This window comes from Nelumbo nucifera, chromosome 6 (genome assembly GCF_055504915.1).
Source record: "Nelumbo nucifera cultivar China Antique chromosome 6, China Antique-T2T, whole genome shotgun sequence".
Lineage (NCBI taxonomy): Eukaryota > Viridiplantae > Streptophyta > Magnoliopsida > Proteales > Nelumbonaceae > Nelumbo > Nelumbo nucifera.
The window spans coordinates 39023093-39043386 of record NC_142654.1 but is presented as its reverse complement, the minus strand read 5'-3'; the positions used below and the strand labels follow the sequence as shown (position 1 = coordinate 39043386).

The 20294-nt window shown below is 39.4% G+C and overlaps 1 protein-coding gene across 3 annotated transcripts in view; it reads left to right on the top strand.

Moving 5' to 3' along the window:
• Nucleotides 1-20294, top strand: part of LOC104586384 (beta-amylase 2, chloroplastic-like) — a 57905-nt gene that overhangs the window by 15636 nt on the left and 21975 nt on the right. For 2 of the 3 annotated variants that reach the window (XR_733447.3, XM_010243599.3), the window contains exons 7-10: nucleotides 2537-2701; nucleotides 9552-9812; nucleotides 11018-11236; nucleotides 16876-17095. Coding sequence is in view for 2 of the 3 variants with exons in the window: in XM_010243599.3 (XP_010241901.1) it covers nucleotides 2537-2701; nucleotides 9552-9812; nucleotides 11018-11236; nucleotides 16876-17095 (865 nt within the window). In the remaining variant the exon portion in view is untranslated. The remainder of the gene's footprint in view (nucleotides 1-2536; nucleotides 2702-9551; nucleotides 9813-11017; nucleotides 11237-16875; nucleotides 17096-20294) is intronic. The other variant, XM_088889509.1, reaches the window with a different exon arrangement.

Genomic DNA, 20294 nt, shown 5'->3' with positions numbered 1-20294 from the left:
CCTTTTTGGATTCAAGACTGACTGTAGTCTTGATCGATTACTAAAGATAAATAATAAATAATTATATTCTATCATTTGGTTACAATGATTGAATATATTATAATTCTATGGATGATCTATAATATCCATAGAGCATTTGAAATATCTTCTTTAATAATTATTATTTTGAATATATTGTACAATGTTTATTTATTTTTGATTTTTTATAATTTTTTTAAATAAAAATAAATAGTAATTATTTAAATAACAAATAATATTAATTATATTTTCACTTAGAAGTTGTGCCGATGCATCTTTTATTGTTGGATAGGATAGTTGGGTTTTTCCCATCCCATAAAACTTTAGAATTATAATTTATAAATTATAGTTAAGTATAGGTTTTTTAATGAAATTATAATTAACTACAATGTATTTCTTCATAAAACCATTAAAATATATTAATTTAATGTATGTATACCTCATTGAGGCCTTATATTTAGTGTTATTGATGTATATGTATGATTTATTGAAGTATTTATAGTATTTTCATGTGTATCTATGCGTATCTTAATTTTTCTCTGATATGCATGCGTATCCAAGGCGTATCCCGCTACATCTCTTAAAATTGCCTTTCTGATACACTTGGCGTTTCCGAAACTTTGAACCTTGCCTAGCATATCTCTTATAATTAGTTAACTCTTGCATATAAATCCTTTCTTGCATTTGTTGCATCCATGTCTATTCCAAGGAATATGGCTAAAGCAATAGAGCAACTTGAGTGGAAGATTGCTATCCAAGAAAAGATGGATGCCTTACTTAAGAATTATGGGGAAGACACCTATTGGTTTTTATATTGGTTGTAAGTGGGTGTTTATAGTGAATTACAAGGCGGGTGATGATATAGAAAGGTATAAGGTGAGACTTGTAGCTAAAGGTTGCACTCAAACTTGTAGGGTCGACTATGGGGAGACTTTTTCTCCTATTGCCAAGATGACATCCATTAGAGTTCTTCTGCCCCTTGCAACCCATTACTCTTGTCCTTTATAAGTCATACATCAATAATGCATTCCTTAATGGTGATCTTCATGAGGAAATATACATGGATATACCTCTTGGCTTCTATGGATATTTGCCTAAGGGGAGTGTTTGTAAGCTTACTAAAGCTTTGTATGGTCTCAAACAATCTCCTCGAGCTTGGTTTGATAGATTCAATGGTGCCTTGTTAAAGGTTAGGTGATGTAGTGTGATTTGGCTGCTCCCTTATGTCAGGTTACTCGGACCCTGATTCAGATAGTACCTTGTTAGGGCCGAGCTGTTGTGTTTTGCAAGGAGGATTAGAGTGACTGGGCTATATCTCTACCCGAGGTGGGCACTCCGATGCTTAAGTCAGAAAGTTTCTTAAAATGTCTTTTTAGAGAATGAGAGAGCTTGTAATCGCACGTACCTTCACAGGTAGAAATGAGGACTTTATATAGGCGTTAGTGGTCTAAGCCTCCTTACAACAGGTCTCATCTTCTCACGGAGCTGTTTCCACTTAGTCGGGTGATTTATTACATCAGTTACGTAATTTGCACGGGGGTTACAGTCCATCCGAATAACTCTAGTGCGTGCGGTGCGGTAGGCCGGTCTAATGGTCGAGGCATTAATGCTCCGGAGATCTTGGGCTGACAACATATCTTTGGGACAAGTCAGCGGGCTCGCCTGGCAGGTCACCATAAATTGTATATGAAACTCATTGTATTTGTGGTAATTGCAGCTATTGTTTTATTTATCTTGTCTCACAAAATGAATTAGTTACAATCTTTTTCTTATAATCCTGTTGTTTTAATCAACTATGCTTTCATATTATCAATTATAGCACATGTCTACAAGGGATTTTATCATCATCATCATTCACCTAAGCCTTATCCCAACCATATGGGGTCGGTAACATGAATCCTGTTTCACCATTCCATTCTGTAATGCCAATCTATTGTTAAATTATGGGCACTTAAATCATTTCTAACTACTTAGATCCATGTCCTTTTTTGCCTACCCTTAGCCCTTCTAGCCCCTTCAACTTGCAACAGATCAATTATTCTTATAGGTGCTTTTCGTGGTCTTCTATGCACATGACCAAACCACTTAGCCTACTTTCTCTCATTTTATCACCTATTGGAGCTACTCCTAGGTTCTTTTGAATGACTCCATTGCTCACCCTATGTTCTTTCAAATGACTTGATTTCTATAAGGGATTTCTTTATAGTATTCCTTCTAGTGAATTTATATATCCAAGTCATATAGGACCTTAGGACTGCAGTCTGGAAACAACGTATTTATCCAAACCAGCATTGGACAACATGCTAAGTGAAATGAGAACTATTTCACCTAGATGAGAACAATTATGTTAACATAATAATTGTTTTCTGGATGGCTCTATTCGCTTCTTAATTTTTCATTATTAGATCTGTTTAAAGTATCACTTTTGACCTATCAATAAAAAATATCACATTTGACCAGGCAAAGATTATTTCTACTGATTTTTTAGCATTGGCATTCTGTAATAAATTACATGTAGGTTTACTTTGACTACATGAGAAGTTTCCGTATAGAATTTGATGAATTTTTCGAGGATGAGATCATTTCTGAGATAGAAGTTGGATTAGGTCCCTGTGGAGAGCTACGCTATCCTTCTTATCCTGTAAAGCATGGATGGAGATATCCTGGCATTGGTGAATTCCAGGTAGCTTTCTAATTCAGTATTTGACTACTTTAGATGGTCTTTCACTTTGGATGTACATCTATATATTTATATGTGTGTCTTTCAGTCATTATGACTGTTCAATTATGATCATGAGTTACACTCGTTCCCGGCAAGTTATTCTTATTCAATTTGACTGTATTGTGATCCAATAGTTTTAAAATGATCTCATGGTGAACTGCTGATGTGGTGAGGCATACACATCGAGGCAATGATCTTACTAGATAATACAAATTTCATGTCAAAACATAGAAAATCTTCAAATCTATGAGAAAAATGGTATTTCAAATATATTGATATCAACTTATCAATATCCCAAACACAATATTGTAATGAAATAAATATTTAATGGAGCATGGAGCAATTGCTGACTAAAAGAAATTTGCAAAATAACCAATTAAACAACTAGAAGGGGCATCTGCCCCCATTTGGTCCTAGAATAAGGAGGGGAAAAATTAAATTAGAAGAATGAGATAAGGAGGATGGAGCCCCTGTTGCTGTGCAAGAAAAAGAACGGGAGATCACAAAAAAATTGAGAAATAAAGGAATAGAAGGTGGTGGAAACCTGTTTCAGTCCGTACAAAAATTTACTTGGAAGAAAAGAAAAGGGGGGAAGAGCCCCTATAAGAGGGGCATTTAGTCCAAGAAAAGGAATGAAAAACTCAGAAAAAAATTAAGAATAAAAAGGGGTAGAGACCTTATTTTAGTCCAAAAAAATGAATAAAAAAATTCAAAAATGGGGGAAGAGTCTGTTCACTGTTCAGGTCTTGTTCAAGTCCCTTCTCTTGTAGTTAAAACTGGTTTGTGTCTGTGGACTGACCCTTAAATACAGTAATTTCATAGGGTTAGAACCTTCTGTACCAGCTAAATTTTGTTCCAGCTGATATTACAAGTAGGGCCTGTCTGATGGTGCATTCTGATGCTCCAAAACATAGGACAGGTGGAAAGTGGTGGAGGCCCTAGACCCATATACAGTCGTGTATTACCAGACCCCAGCTTTAACATTAATAGGATGACTCCAACTTTTATTGTGGTTAAAATATATGATTCATCTAGATTTTGATAAGCAAGCATAAAAGTATTTCATTAATCTTGTTGGTTCGGCTGATATGTTGTTATTCTCTTGTCTGGGCTGGGTATTAGAGTCTCTAGTTAACGGGCCTTAGTAACTGGGCTTAATTGTATTTTGTGTTTTATTAGACTGGGTGTCCCATCACTAATCAGGGGCATTCTGGTCCTTTCATGTAAATTATGTATTGCTCTTATATTAGTGAACAGTCCATTCGAACACATCAGACTCTCCTCTCTTCTTCTCAGCTCTCTCAACAGGTTCAGTTCGGCAAACATGGTATCAGAGCTCTAGGTCTGGTCGTAGAACACCTCTCTCGACTGATTACAGCAGCTGTCTCGCACTTCTCTCTCTATCTTGGTACTGCAAAGAAACCCTAGGTCTGGTCATAGAATACAGCAGAACCTATACCTAAGGTTTCCCTTGATTGTAGGGCCCAAGGGGAGTTAGTCCCAGTAGCTGATGCCCTAAGAGATACATAGAGCAAGGAGTAGCCATTCGGCTATGTGAGATCTGTGTAAAACAGATCTAGAAGAGAGGACTGATTTGAGCAGTCCTAGAGCAGTTCGTGGGTGAAGGTTAACCTGCGATAGCAGTGATTGGTGTGTGGTAGAAGCCATAACAGCTAGGTCAGGGTTGCGGCAACAGTGGCCAAACACAGCAGAGTTTTTTTTTTTTTTTTTTGGCTCGGCACTTCAACTGTAAGTGGCAGCTTGCGACAGCAGTGAGTGGAGCAGTACAGCAGAGGGTATTACAGCCCTAAAACAGACCCTCAGGTCTGAGATTACAGTGCTGCAAGGTCCGGAAGTCTGAAGAGGTTTCACATAACCCGTGTGACAGTTTTGGTACTCTTGCAAGTCGGAGAAGATGTCTTCCATATCTGGGGAAGTTTCTTCTAGAGATGTTAGGACTAGTGGGAGGTCTCCTAATCTGGAGAACCCTAATTTGCACAGCCTACAGATAACAAGTGTGTTACTTGATGAATACAACTTTAGGGAATGATCTGTTTCGGCTATGCTCTTTATCACATCCTGGGATCTTACAGGCTATTTGGACGGGCAGAAGAAAGAACCCGAAATAGGGAGTGCTGAATATGCTGTTTGGAGAAGAGAGAATGCTACAGTCATGTCTTGGCTGCTTGCTTCAATGACTCCCAGGGTAGCTAGGACGGTTCAACACTTCTCCACAGCTGCCAAGATATGGGAGAAGGTGTCTAAGACCTATGGGCAGAAAAAGAATAATGCCCGAATCTATAGACTGAATCAAGATATTGCTGCCCTGAAGTAGGGAGACATGAGTGTTGCTACATACTTTGCTACATTAGAAGGATTGTGGGAAGAGATGGATCACCACCTCATCATAGACTGGGAGAATGCCAGAGATAAGGAGAAACACGACAAACAAGTTGAAGAGGGTAGAGCATTCAAATTTTTGGCTGGCCTAAATCCAGTATATGAGAACATAAGGTCCCAAATTCTGGGAAGAGATGAGATGCCTGATCTACACCATGTCTACTATCTTGTGAGAAATGAAGAGGTGAGAAGAAAGAGGATGCAAGTTGATGCCCAGACTAAACCAGTAGAGCAGTCTATAGAACATTCAACTCTCATTTCTACAAGCCAAAGGGGGAACAAGTTCTCTGACAAGTGACACCTGAGGTGTACTCACTGTGGGGGAGAAAAACATGTGAAAGAGAACTGTTGGGTTCTCTACCCTCATTTGAAACTAGCAGCATTGAGGAAAGAGAAGAAGCACCAGAAGGGCCATTCGGCAAGTGGGAACCTAGCAGCAAGTCACAGCGATGGAGGTTCCAAACACTCATCCACAGTTGCTTCCTCTTCTTCGGGACAGACTACCAGTATGGGCCTATGGATTTCACAGCTGATGAGGTAGAGTTACTTAGCCGGGCACTGGCCCGCCTAAGGACAAATTCTCTTGCTTCCACCTCCCTTGCCAGATCAGGTATTGTTTCAGCCTTTAGTGCAACTAGTTCCATTGATCCAGCCTCCTGGATTACTGATTCCGGTGCAACTGACCACATGACTCACATGTCTTCCTTATTCTCTTCCTATCATTTAATGTCTGGTCAAGACAAGATGAAGGTTGTTGATGGTTCCCTCTCTACCATATCTGGGAAAGGAGTGGTTGACCTAAGCAATGACATCTCCCTCAAATCTGTCTTACATGTTCCCAGTCTCTCTTCAAATCTTTTATCTGTTTCAAAACTTACCAAGAACTTGAATTGTAGCATAACCTTTTTTCCTACCCATTGTGTTTTTCAGGACAGTTTGACGAAGAGAACGATTGGGAGCGGTCATGAGCGTGGAGGCCTCTACTACCTGGATGTAGACATCAGTTCAGCCCTTCAAACATCTACTACTAGTGGTCAATCTAATGTGGAGTCATTATCTAAGCTGCACCTGTGGCATGCTAGACTAGGTCATTTACAGTTCTCGTCATTGGAAATGTTGTTTCCGGAATTGTTTCAAGGTGTGCCAAGTCAAAAGTTAGTCTGTGAAGTCTGTCAATTATCAAAACAGTGTAGAACTGTGTACTCAACTTCTAGTAATGAAATTAAAGCACCTTTTGACTTAGTGCATTCTGATGTTTGGGGTCCTTCTCCCATTGTTTCTGTGGATGGCTATCGATACTTTTATCAGTTTTATTGACCACTATTCTCGATGCACATGGATCTACTTATTAAAGACACGAGATGAAGTGTCGCGGGTAACCATGGCATTTTGCAAAATGATTGAAACACAATTTGGCAAGAAAATCAAGCAATTCAGGTCAGATAATGCTGCCGAATATTTCAAAAGATCCTTAAACTTGTTTATGGAGGATGCGGAAATGATTCACCAGTCATCTTGTGCTAGTACCCCCCAACAGAATGGGGTTGCTGAGTGCAAGAATAGACACTTATTGGAGACTACACGAACTTTATTATTTTAGCACAAGGTTCCAAAAGGCTATTGGTCTCAAGCAATCCTCACTGCATCATATCTGATAAACCGAATGCCATCTAAGGTCTTGGGAATGAAGACTCCATTTTCGGTTCTTTGCCCTCATCTCCCTGTTTTTTCTCTTCCACCGAGGGTCTTTGGGTGTGTATGTTTCATACATGTCAAGGATCCAAAGAAGACAAAATTGGATCCTCAAGCTACAAAGGGAATCTTCTTGGGTTATTCTCCTACTCAGAAGGGATACGAGTGTTATGATCCAGTCACCAAGAAAAGATATGTCACAAAAGATGTGGTGTTCTTTGAGTCTCAATCCTACTTTCAATCTTCCTCAGATCCTCTTCAGGGGGAGACTAGTAGGATGGAAGAGGACCCTCTGGTTGATTCTCCTATTCCCCATTTCTTTGTACCCCTCTCTGCCTCAGATCTTCCATCTTCTCCTCTTGATCCTCCTAGTTGTGGTATCCCAGGTGAATCTAGTGAGGCTCCCATTGGCTCAGCTACTACTAGTGTGGAAAATGTTACTAAAGGCTCTAACAGGCAGCAGAAAGATATCAGAGTTACCTACAATAGAAGGAAGAAGAGCCCTCCAACTTATGACAACAACCAATTGGACTTGGATCAACCTGTCTCAGTAACTCAAGGTAATCCTATCAATTCCTCTGACTTGGATCTTCCAATTGCACTTCGTAAATCTACTCATTCTTGTACTATCAGATACCCTATTGCGGATTTTGTGTCTTACTCACACTTGTCCCCTAGTTATTGTTCTTTTGTGTCTGCTCTCTCTTCTGTGCATGTTCCTACTAGGTACTCTGAGGTTGTGTCTGACACAAGGTGGAAAGAGGCTATTAATGAAGAAATGAAGGCCTTGATGAAAGCAGGGACTTGGGAACTAGTAGATCTACCAGAAGGGAAAGGTACTGTTGGATGCAAGTGGGTGTTCACCGTGAAGCATAGGGAGGATGGGTCCATTGAAAGATACAAGGCTAGACTCGTGGCAAAGGGGTTTACTCAAAAGGAAGGAGTTGACTACAAAGAAAGATTTGCTCCCGTAGAAAAACTCAACACTATCGGAGTCCTACTCTCATTAGCTGCAAACTTCTCGTGGGAGCTTCATCAGCTGGATGTGAAGAATGCTTTTTTAAATGGTGATCTACATGAGGAGGTATTCATGGATCCTCCACCAGGTTATGAATTTGGCAAAAAAGTGTGTAGACTGAGAAAGGCACTATATGGCCTTAAACAGTCCCCTCGTGCCTAGTTTGAGAAGCTATGTGGAGCCATGAAGAAAGGTGGTTATACTCAAAGTGGGGCAGATCATACTCTATTTATAAAGAAGAGGAATGGGAAACTTACTGCTCTTATCGTCTATGTAGATGATATGGTAATTACTGGGGATGATAAGGAGGAGATCAACAGACTGAAGGAGGTCCTAGCTGCTGAATTTGAAATCAAAGACCTGGGTCAACTGAGGTACTTCCTAGGGATTGAAGTTGCTAGATCCAAAGAGGGCATCTATATATGTCAACGAAAATACATCCTTGACCTTCTACAAGAGACAAGCATGTTGGGGTGCAGGCCAGCAGATACTCTAATAGAACCGAATCATGGTCTACAGGAGTCAGTGGGGGAGGACTACCCTGATAAGGAGAGATTCCAGAAGTTGGTGGGGAAGTTAATTTACTTGTCCCTCACTCGTCCCGACATTGCTTATGTCGTTCATGTTGTCAGCCAGTTTATGCACAATCCCAAAATTCCTCACATGAAGGTTGTAGAAAGAATTCTCAGATATTTGAAGTCTTGCCCTGGGAAAGGGATTCTGTTAAAAAAAAACAATAGAATTGAAGTTGAAGGATATACTGATGCAGATTGGGCTGGTTCTGTAGGTGACAGAAAGTCAACTTCAGGTTACTGCACTTTTGTTGGGGGAAATCTAGTTACATGGAGAAGTAAAAAACAAAATGTTGTTGCAAGGTCTAGTGCAGAGGCAGAATATCGAGCTATGGCTCATGGTGTTGCGGAACTGTTGTGGCTTAAAATTCTTCTTGGTGAACTGGGAGTGAAGACTGAGTATCCTCTCAAGTTGTACTGCGACAACAAGGCTGCTATCAACATTGCAAGTAAACCAGTGCAACATGATAGAATAAAACATATTGAGATAGACCGCCATTTTGTTAGAGAAAGAATAGTCATAGGAGAACTCTGCATTCCTTACACTCCCTCAGAGATGCAAATTGCAAATGTTTTAACTAAAGGGCTAACCACAGTGAAATTTTTAGACTTACTGGGCAAGCTAAACATGATTGACATCCATGCTTAGCTTGAGGAGGAGTGTTGGTTCGGCTGATATGTTGTTATTCTCTTGTCTGGGCTGGGTATTAGAGTCTCTAGTTAATGGGCCTTAGTAACTGGGCCTAATTGTATCTTGTGTTTTATTAGACTGGGTGTCCCATCACTAATCAGGGGCATCCTGGTCCTTTCATGTAAATTATGTATTGCTCCTATATTAGTGAACAGTGCCGGTTGATGAATAGTGCCCATTCGAACACATCAGACTCTCCTCTCTTCTTCTTCCTCTTCTTCTTCTTCTCAGCTCTCTCAACAGGTTCAGTTCGGCAAACAAATCTAGATCAGACTTTTCAAACAAATTCTCAGCTTATACTTATAAAAAAAAAAAAAATTCTCAGCTTATTATTTTTTTTCCATTAGCACTTTTAGCACTCCGAGAGATATTACATTCATATTGGAATATGTGCAATTCTTTTGATGATTTAACATGGTTTCAAAACTACTTTTGCAGTGCTATGATCAGTATTTGTTGAAAAGTTTGAGAAGAGCAGCAGAAGCTAGGGGACATTCTTTTTGGGGTAGAGGACCTGATAATGCAGGTTCTTATAATTCCAAGCCACATGAAACAGGATTCTTTTGTGACGGAGGAGATTATGATAGTTATTATGGAAGGTTTTTCCTTAAATGGTACTCTCAAGTTTTGATTGACCATGCTGACCGTGTACTTTTTCTGGCCAAGCTGGCTTTTGAGGGTACCTGCATTGCTGCAAAGGTTAGCTGTCATTTTCCTGTATTTCTTAGATGAAGGCATAATTTCTTTACCCAAAATGGACAGGATCCAATAGGTAACATTGCTATCTTGGTGGTTTATATGTAGTAGTCAGGGAACAAGAGACAATTGGTGGTTGGTTGTCAAGTTATTAAAATTTGTATTTGAAAAGCCAAAACACATGGTGTGCAAGCTTTGTGGAAGGGTCAAATCACAAGCATATGATAAAACAGGTTTAAGTCTGAAGCAGCCAAGATTAGGACCATAACCTGTTCATCCCTCCCAGGACCCTGGATAACAGGGACCAGCATTTAGTAGTGGTTCCTTTAATAGCTAATGCAACTGTTAAGAGACCATATTCTGTTACATTGTAGATCTTTATAAAGCCTTTAAATAAAAACTACTAGTAGTCATCATCCATGTTAAGATGCTATTACTCTGGTTCATTTGTACCTTTTTATTATTTTAGTATCATTTTAATAATTTGATACGAAGTCCTTTGAAGGAAACAAAATGGTAAAAGAAGACTGCCACAATGATCATTAGAGATCCTAAAATGGTGTATAAATGTCAAGTTTGACCCTGTAAAGACCATTGGATTTGGCAGTTAGGTAGAGCTGTCAATGGGTCAGGTCTGGTTCTGGACAGGGTGTACCAGTCCCAAACTGATTATTAATTGGGTCCATATGACAGACCCGGAACCATCCCAATTATTAATTGGGACAATTGGGTCTGACCTGATTAGACTTGAAATCTATAATTATATATAATAAATAACAATTTAAAACTTTATTTTGATAATATATAACTTTAATAAATATGACAGTAGAATAGTAAACTGTTTATATGTTGTTCATAAAGTAAGTGTTTTTAACCAAAATTATCTTATATACTATCTATGAAATTTACCCTTTTGGACAAAGTATTACAAAAATTACAAGAAAACCTGGAGGCCTTCATATATGTTATTAACTATATAATCGGTTAGGGCCTGAATTGGTTTGGAACAGCAAGAATTGGTACTGACCCAATTATTAATTGGGACAAAACCACAACCAGAACCAATATAATTGGTTCGATGGTTTGGTTCTGTCAGGTAGACCCGACTCATTGACAGCCCTACAGTTAGGCTTTGATCAAACTTCTGAGTTATTTTACCAGTCATATGTCAATCTCATCTTTAAGTTGTGATTTTCTTTGATGACTAGTTATCAGGTATCCATTGGTGGTACAAGACGGCCAGCCATGCTGCTGAACTAACTGTTGGGTTTTACAATCCATGCAATCGGGATGGTTATGCCGCAATTGCTTCAATGCTAAAGAAGCATGGGGCTGCTCTTAACTTTACCTGTGTTGAATTGCGCACTTTGGACCAGCATGAGGACTTCCCAGAGGCACTGGCTGATCCTGAGGGCCTGGTCTGGCAGGTATTCAATTGGCTTCATCTCAATCTTGTCTCTGCATATGCTGCCTTAGTACAGTATTACCTTCAGAAAGAATTTGGTACTATAGAGTATAGTGGGAATCATAGTTGTAAGCTTCTAAATCCTTATTGTTCAGCATCTGTGCTAAGGAGTTCGAACCAGTAGAGAGAAGGGAGGAAGAAGAAGAAGAACAGTTGATTCTGATGGGTAAACCCTATCAGTCGACCATATTTTAGATTAGCCTCTAATTAGTTGTATAAAGACTAAACTGCCCCCACTTAAGTATGGGACAGAAAGTCTCTATTAAAACTGCCACATAAGCACATAACTTAAAAGAAATAAAATGACTAATCTACCCTTATTTGGATAGCTCTAACACTCCCCCTCAAGCTGGAGAATATATGTCATATAATCCCAGCTTGTTGCATATATAGTTCACTCTCCCTGAGTCTAAACCTTTTGTAAACAAATCTCCCATTGATCACCTAAGCCCACATGTTCTGTTCTTATGTCCCCAGTAAGGACCTTCTCCCTCGCAAAGTGGCAATCAATCTCTATGTGCTTCGTTCTCTCATGAAAAACAGGGTTAGATGAGATGTGGAGTGCAGCTTGATTGTCACACAGTATTTCTTGTAGGAGATTCCTCAGCCATACTAATTCACATGTAGTGTGTGCCATGGCTCTGTATTTGGCTTCAGCACTACTCCTTGCCACAAACGTCTGCTTCTTACTCTTCCATGACACAAAATTTCCTCCAAGAAATGTGCAGTAACCTGTATTAGATCTTCTATCCGACACTGAGCCTGCCCAATCTACATTTGTATACCCAATTACCTCAAGTCTTCCTCTTGGTTTGTACAATAACCCATGGCCTGGAGCTCCCTTCAGGTACCTTACAATTCTAAGAACTGCATCCCAGTGAGGTATCTGAGGGTTCTGCATAAATTGGCTCACCACACTGACTGCAAAGGAGATGTCTGGTCTTGTGATAGTCAAATAGTTCAGCTTCCCCACTAACCGTCTGTATCTTCCAGGATCATCAAATATTTCCCCTGTATCATTGCTCAACTTAGCATTTGGCTCCATGGGAGTTTCAGCCGGTTTTGCACCCAACAGTCCTGTTTCATCCAGTAGATCAAGAACATATTTTCTTCGACACAGGTTTACACCTTGTTTTGATTTGACAACTTCTATACCCAAGAAATACTTCAACGTCCCAAGGTCTTTTGTTTGAAAATGGTTTTGTACAAAGACCTTTAGTTTATTAATCCCCAATTTGTCACTGCCAATTATGACAATATCATCCACATAGACTACTAATAAAATCTTTCCGACTTTTGGATCATAGCTGAACATTGAGTGGTCAACCTGACATTGTTTCATTCCAAAATTTTTCACCACTTCACTAAACTTCCCAAACCAAGCACGAGGCAATTTTTTCAACCCATAAATTGCCTTTTTCAATCTGCACACCTTACCATCCTCCCCCTGAGCAACAATCAGGTGGTTGCTCCATATATACCTCCTCCACAAGGTCACCATGAAGGAAGGCATTTTTAATGTCAAGTTGAAACAAGGGCCAATCATACATAACGGCCAGGGAAATTAAGACACAGACATAGCCAATCTTAACCACTGGAGAGAAGGTTTCCATATAGTCCACCCCATACAACTGTGAATAACCTTTAGCAACAAGTCTGGCCTTCAGACGCTCCACACTACCATCTGGCAAGTATTTAATAGTATACACCCATTTACAACCCACAACGTGCTTACCGGGAGGAAGAGTAGTGAGCTCCCACGTTTGAGTATGTTGAAGGGCAGAGAGTTCCTCTTCCATTGCCTGCCGCCACCCAGGTGAGGTAAGAACCTCCTGGACATTCTTAGGTATAGAAATAGATGACAATAGTGAAACAAATTGGCGATGTGAAGCGGAAAGGCGAGAGACTGAAACAAAATTGGAAATGAGATGGAGGGTACAACTACATTTACCTTTCCATAAAGCAATGGGAAGATCAAGTCCTGAAGGTGCTGGGACAGGAGCAACAACAGGATCCGCAGACAAGGTAGAAGCTGGAGGAGGAGCCAATGTCTTTTGATGAGTATACACGTGTCGGATCGGTGGTCGTTCAATAGGGATCTGCACTGGAGGAGATGAAGGATCAGCCCCAACTAGAACAACCAGAACGGGATCACGAACTGGAAGAGGAAGAGGAAGCAAAGGTGGAGATACCGATACTTCAGGTCCCGAGAAGAAGGGGACAGACTCAAAAAAGGTGACATCATGACAAACATAGCACTTCCGAGTAATGGGATTGTAACACTTATACCCTTTCTGGGTCCGAGAGTAGCCAAGAAAGACACACTTAATAGAGCGTGCATCCAACTTGTCTATCCCAGGACTCAAATTGTGAATAAAGCACACAAAGCCAAAGACTTGGGGTGTTAAGGGAAAGGGAGACAAGGTGGGGAACAAAATAGAAAAGGGAGACCGACCATGAAGAATGAATGAGGCATCCGATTAATAAGGAAACAAGCAGTAAGTACAACATCGCTCCAAAATCGTTTACGAATACTCATATGATGAAGAATAGACCGAACAGTTTCAAGGAGATGATGGTTCTTTTGTTCAGCCACCCCATTTTGCTAAGGAGTGGATGCACATGAAGTTTGATGAATGATGCCATGCTGTTCTAAATACTGTTGAAAGGAAGTAAGAAAGTATTTGCGATTGTTATCTGAACGAATAACTTTGATTGGAACACCAAATTGTGTACGTATTTCAGCATGGAATTTTTGAAAAATGGAAAATAATTCACTCATTTCTTTCATTAAATAAATCCATGTCATCTTTGAACAATCATCAATAAAAGTGACAAAATACTTGTAACCATTACAAGACTCTATTTTAATCGGACCCCAAACATCTGAATGAACCAAAGCAAAATGACTCAACATACGACGACTATCAACCCTAGGACTGAAGGGAACCCGACGATGTTTCCCATACTAACACGACTCACACTGTAAAGACAACAAATGACTCAAAGACGGAACCAGTATCTTGAGTGCCTTGAGAGATGGATGTCCCAGTCGACAATGCCATTGTAGAGGAGTGAGTGAAGTCTGAAGTGCAACTGACGATCCACCATCGTCAAGGTAATACAATCCACCGGCCTCATGCCCCCCACCAATCTTCTTCCCCATCTTGAGATCCTGAAAAACACAAAAGGAAGGGGAAAATGTAATAGAGCAATTAAGAGTCTTAGTTAATTTACTGACAGACATAAGATTGAATGGAAATTTAGGTGCATATATAAAGAAAGAGAAGCCATGTCAACATTACCAACACTACAGATGGGAGAAGAGGAACCATTGGCAAGGGTAACAATTTGAGATGTGGAAGTTTCAAAGAGGGAAGAGAACACACCTGGAGTCCTAGTCATGTGATCAGAGGCTCTAGAGTCAATAATCCAGGGAGGCATGTTCTCCCCCTCTAGTACCACGTCCACCTCTTCTGGCTATCACAAATGCTGATCTGTCAGATGGTGTGGGATTCTCTATAGATCCCAAAGAAATCTTGCGAAGCAGTGCAAAAACTTCCTCAAGTGTAGGAAGAGTAGAGCCTCCCAATATTTGGGCCCTAACTGGTTCATTCTCTGATTTTAACCCCACTAAGAACCTAGTGACATCTAGTTGCTCCCTTTGTTGTTGCTGAACCTTGACATCTGGAGTGAGGGGATGATAAACATTGAGTTCATTTTTGAGGTTCTTCATACTGGCATAGTACTCCTCTAGGGTTTTATTCCCTTGTTGTAGATCAAAATACTCCTGATAGAGCTGATATACCCTTGTAGTATTATCCTGCCCAGAATAAAACTTCTTGGCATGTTCCCATATGTCCTTAGCTGTATCTAAGAACATAAAGTTGGCACTTATTTTGGGTTTCATACTATTCCATAACCATGTCATAATTTGGGCATCTTCCTGTTCCCAGTCATCAAACCCTGGAGAGTCAGCTGATGGTTTATCTTCCTTCACGTGTTTCACTTTCCTCTTTGCCTTGAGGAAAACTTCCACTGACTTGGCCCATGGCACATAATTCTCACCATTAAGTTTAATGGAAGTCATCTGCACACCCAAATAGTTGGAGGGGATCACCACACTCAGTTTCTAATCGCTAGAACCATCTCCTGTTGCTGCCATTATGTCCCCCCACTGCTATCTCTAATGCTGGATTCTCAAACACCAACCAAATACTGCTGTCAAGGCAACACTACAGCACACTGATAACAATCTCACAACTAGTCACAATCAACATTTGATGTAGAGTAACATTCAGGTTAAGAACTGGATGTTTTAACCAGATTTGGCTACCATCCAGATTAGAACATTGATGAAGGCTATTCAGCCACTTCTTTCAGCACAATTTTTTTTTTTCTTTCTGTTCACACCACTACTGACACCCCAGAAATATTAGGCATCATTACAACAACACAACACTCAAGCAACCACACAAAAATTCTGTTCACACCACTACTAACAACCTAGAAATAGTAGTCACCATAACAGCAATGTAACCACTCGAGCAACCACACACAAACCCTCTTGAAATGGTTCAGTAGAGGGTAAACACCGCAAGCACCACCACACAACTAGCGCTCAGATTCACAGCCCAGAGAAGAAAAAAGAAGAGGGAGAAAGAACTTGAAGTCGCAGGATGGAAACCTTGAAGTCGCAGCCTTCTTCTCCTTTGTTTATGGCTCTGATACCATGTTTAACATCTGTGCTAAGGAGTTCGAACCAGTAGAGAGAAGGGAGGAGGAAGAAGAAGAACAGTCGATTCTGATGGGTAAACCCTATCAGTCGACCATATTTTAGATTAGCCTCTAACTAGTTGTATAAAGACTAAACTGCCCCACTTAAGTATGGGACAGAAAGTCTCTATTAAAATGCCACATAAGCACATAGCTTAAAAGAAATAAAATGACTAATCTACCCTTATTTGGCTAGCTCTAACACTTATTAATGCATAGTTATACCCAACATTGAAAGTGTTCTTTTTTCTGGACTTTGTTTTTTATATGTACATTTCTGAAGATGCTATTTTCTTTTTCTTTCTTTTTTATTATTATTGTTGATAGGCCGAACAGGCCTGGGCTAGTTTTATGTATTACATTTGTTCTATTAATTCTTTATTAGTTCTTTTGTGGGCCCAATGGGCCACATACTAAAAGGGCATCATTGTAATTTCAGTTTAAATTATACTTAAAGTATAAAAAGAAGTGGGGATTCCTTGGAAGTTGGAACCCCATGAACTGTTCTGTTTTTCTCCAGTCTTTCTTTCGTATTCTTCTTCTATTCTTCCTCTTGACTTCCTCACTTCCTCCTACCTTCTTTCTATTATTTTACTAAATTAAATCCATTTTTTGTCGTGCTGAAATCAGTCAACTATTGTCAAATAAAATCAACATCATTGTCTAAAAAAAATGCTATTTTTTCTCTTGTTTTTTCATTCTTCCTTCTTTATGAGAAGCCACGGCTCCTTGCCAAAATAATTAGTCAACAATTGATCTAAAAAAAAAAAAAAAATCATTAGTGAACAAAAGAATCTTCATTCTGTGAATGCTATCCATTTTCAGGTACTCAATGCTGCATGGGATGTTTCCATACCTGTGGCTAGTGAGAATGCTCTTCCTTGCCATGATAGAGAAGGCTACAACAAAATATTGGAAAATTCCAAACCATTAAATGATCCAGATGGAAGGCATCTATCAGCATTCACATACCTCAGGCTAGGCCCACATCTCATGGAGAGAGACAACTTTTTGGAATTTGAACGGTTTGTCAAGAGAATGCATGGTAAAACCTTGGAACTTCTGTCATTTGTATGTTGCATTTTCTTTCGAACCTATAGATTTCTCATGGTAATTTGACGAATATTGCTCTTGATTTCTAATTGTCATTAATGGTAACTCAAATATTTTCTCAAAATGGATATAATGTTTTTTAAGTGATAATAGTTACAATATCTAGGGTTTTGTTACGTGTTAGTTTGTTACCATTCACTCTCTTAAACATGATATTTATATTGAGAGAGAAAAAATTACAAGAAAGCCCTCACATGGGCATGCAAATACAAATACACATGAAAAGACCAAAAAGCCCTTGCCTAAAACATTCTCAACAAATATCATATATAGCCATACTTGGGTCCTTATCAAGTCCACCTCTTCAAGACCTCAAATAGCTGGGATCAACATTGGGTAATGGATTTTTTATATTATATACAACTAAACTTGAGAAGATGCCCGTCCTTGTATCTAAGAAGTCTGAGGAGATATGATTGATTTTGGTTAGGGAGGAGAGAAAGTGGCTAGACCCCTGAATGGGCTGCGCTATATACCCTCCAGAGAGGGATCAAGTGGAGGAGAGAGAGAGAGAGAGAGTTCCCCCCTTTGTGCTGGAATGGATTTATAATATATTTTCTCTTTTTTTAAAGAAATTTCTGGAATCTTTCTGTAACTAGGCCATGTCAACAAGGGTGACTAGCTGCCAGCCACTGACCTGAGCTCACACTACTGTTATAAGTTATAACTTGTGCTGAGTAACTATTTTTAACCTAGATCATTGGACTAGGCCAATTGGGTTTCGGTTCAGTATAGATTAAACGGGGTCTGTACTGAGTTGCATGTCTATGCTCTTACACCTTGTCCTTGATTGAAACTTGATGCACATTATGAGATTTCATTTTTTTTTTTGTACTATCATCATGTTTTATCAGCAACACAAATTTTGTTAATTACTTGAAAAGAAAAAGAGAGGTTGTGAAATCTGAAAACCCTTTACAGCAGCAATAACACCCCACCCTATTATAATTCAACCCAATACATTTGCTGTTTATGAAATCCTTGCTTAGATAAACCATCTGCCAGGCCATTAGCAAATCTTCTTACCCATCTTACTTGAATGTTCATGTTTCTTGAGAACCACTTGAGGCGTCCAAAATTCATTTCTATATTGCTAAACCACCCCCTTACCTTCCTTTAACCTAAAAACTTTGAATCCCCTTAGTAACCAATCTTGTGAGTCCCATATCTATAGCTTTTTATTATCCCATAAACAACATCCATAAGTTCTGCCCTAACTAAATCACCCTATTCAATTGGTTTCGAATACAACCCACATATAGTACCACCCTCATCTCTTATCACTCCCCCAATTCCAGAAGGACCAACGTTGCCCAAATTGCTCCCATCAAAATTCAATTTCATCTAACCACCAACTAGGGGTGACCAAACGTCAAGGATTTTTTGTGGCCTAGAGGAAGAGTCAGTTGTTGACCCCCAATTCTTGAAGAAGTCCTCCATTGTATAATCTGAAAAATTTTTCACTCTCCTCCCAGTGTGCCACTCTTAATATTACAATCTCAATTATCGCCTCCTTATTCTTCTCTTTTTCCCCAAATTCTTGTGTTCCTCTCCTCCCAAACTATCCAAATTACCGCTACCCTTGTGCATCTCCATAAAATCCCGTCTTTTCTTTTTGTGCTCCTCAGAAAAGAAGGGCTAAAGAGTTTATCCAAACTAGGAGGAGGGTTCCACCTACAATCAAAAAGAGAGCAAAACCATTCCCAAATACAACAAACAAAGGGACAGAAGATTAAGAGTTGATAAGAAATCTCACCACTCAACTTACAAAAAAAACACTAGTTGGGGGACAAGAACCAATTTGGTCTTTTCCTTTGCAACATGTCACAAGTATTGATGCATCCACGATAAACTTCCCAACAAAAAACATCAACTTTTGGGGGGATAGAAACACACCAAACTTCTTTCACATGAAAGGAAGGAGTTGTTTAAGGTGAAGTCCAAAAACAAAGGAAGAGAAAGGAGGATAAGAGAAGAAGAAGGTTACAAAGGTTTGTCTCGAGTCACACCAGAGACAAAAACTTTATAATTTTGTTGAAAGTACAAGTTTTCCCTTACTTGAGCGCCCAAATACAAAGGAGAAATGAAAAACTCAAAAAAGACCCTTTCACCATATTGCATATTCTCAACACTCCCCCTTAAGCTAAGCATAGATATCTATCATGCCCAGCTTGCCTAGGTTATTAACGAACTTTGGGTTGTGAACTCCTTTAGTAAAGCAGTTAGCAATTTGATCCTTACATCTTACAAAGGGTAGGAAAATTTCTCCACTATCAATTTTCTCTCGGGTGAAATGCCTATCCACTTCAATATGTTTTGTATAATCATGCTGAATAGGATTATGAGCAATGTTAATAGCTACCCATTTCTCATGGTAAAGTTTCATAGGATTTTCTGTTGGAATTCCCATTTCCGTTAACAAGATCTTCAACCATAGCAACTCTGAAACCCCATGAGCCATTGCCTTGTATTCTGCCTCTGCACTAGAGAGAGCAACAACGGATTGCTTCTTTCTCCTCCACGATATCACATTGCCCGCAACTAAGGTATAGTAGCCAGAAGTAGATCTTTTGTCGTCCATTGACCCTGCCCAATCTACATTTGTATAGGCCTCAATCTTCAAATGCCCATGATTGGAGTATAACATTCCTTTGCCAAGCACCCCTTCAAGTAAGCGAGAATCCTATTGACAACTTACATGTGAGAGGTTCATTAACTGCATAGGATATATCTAGTCTTGTCAAACATATATATAAAGAAGACGACCAACCAATCTTTGTTAGACTTCTCTATCTAGAAGAACATCTCCATTTGTGGCATTCAATTTGTAGTTAGGATCAATTGGGGGTTCCAACTGGTTTACACCCCAATTTCCCAACATCTTGGAGCAAGTCAAGAACATATTTTCTTTGAGAAATGAAAATACTCTTCTTTGATCTTGCTACCTCAATTCCCAAAAGGTATTTAAGATCACCAAGGTCCTTGATTTCAAACTCAAAGACAAGAAAGGATTTCAATTGAGAGATTCCAGAGAAGTCATCATCTCCAGTCGAAACAATATCATCTACATAAATTGTTAGCATGGTCACTTGATCATCATGCCTTCTTATGAACAAAGTATGATCAACCTA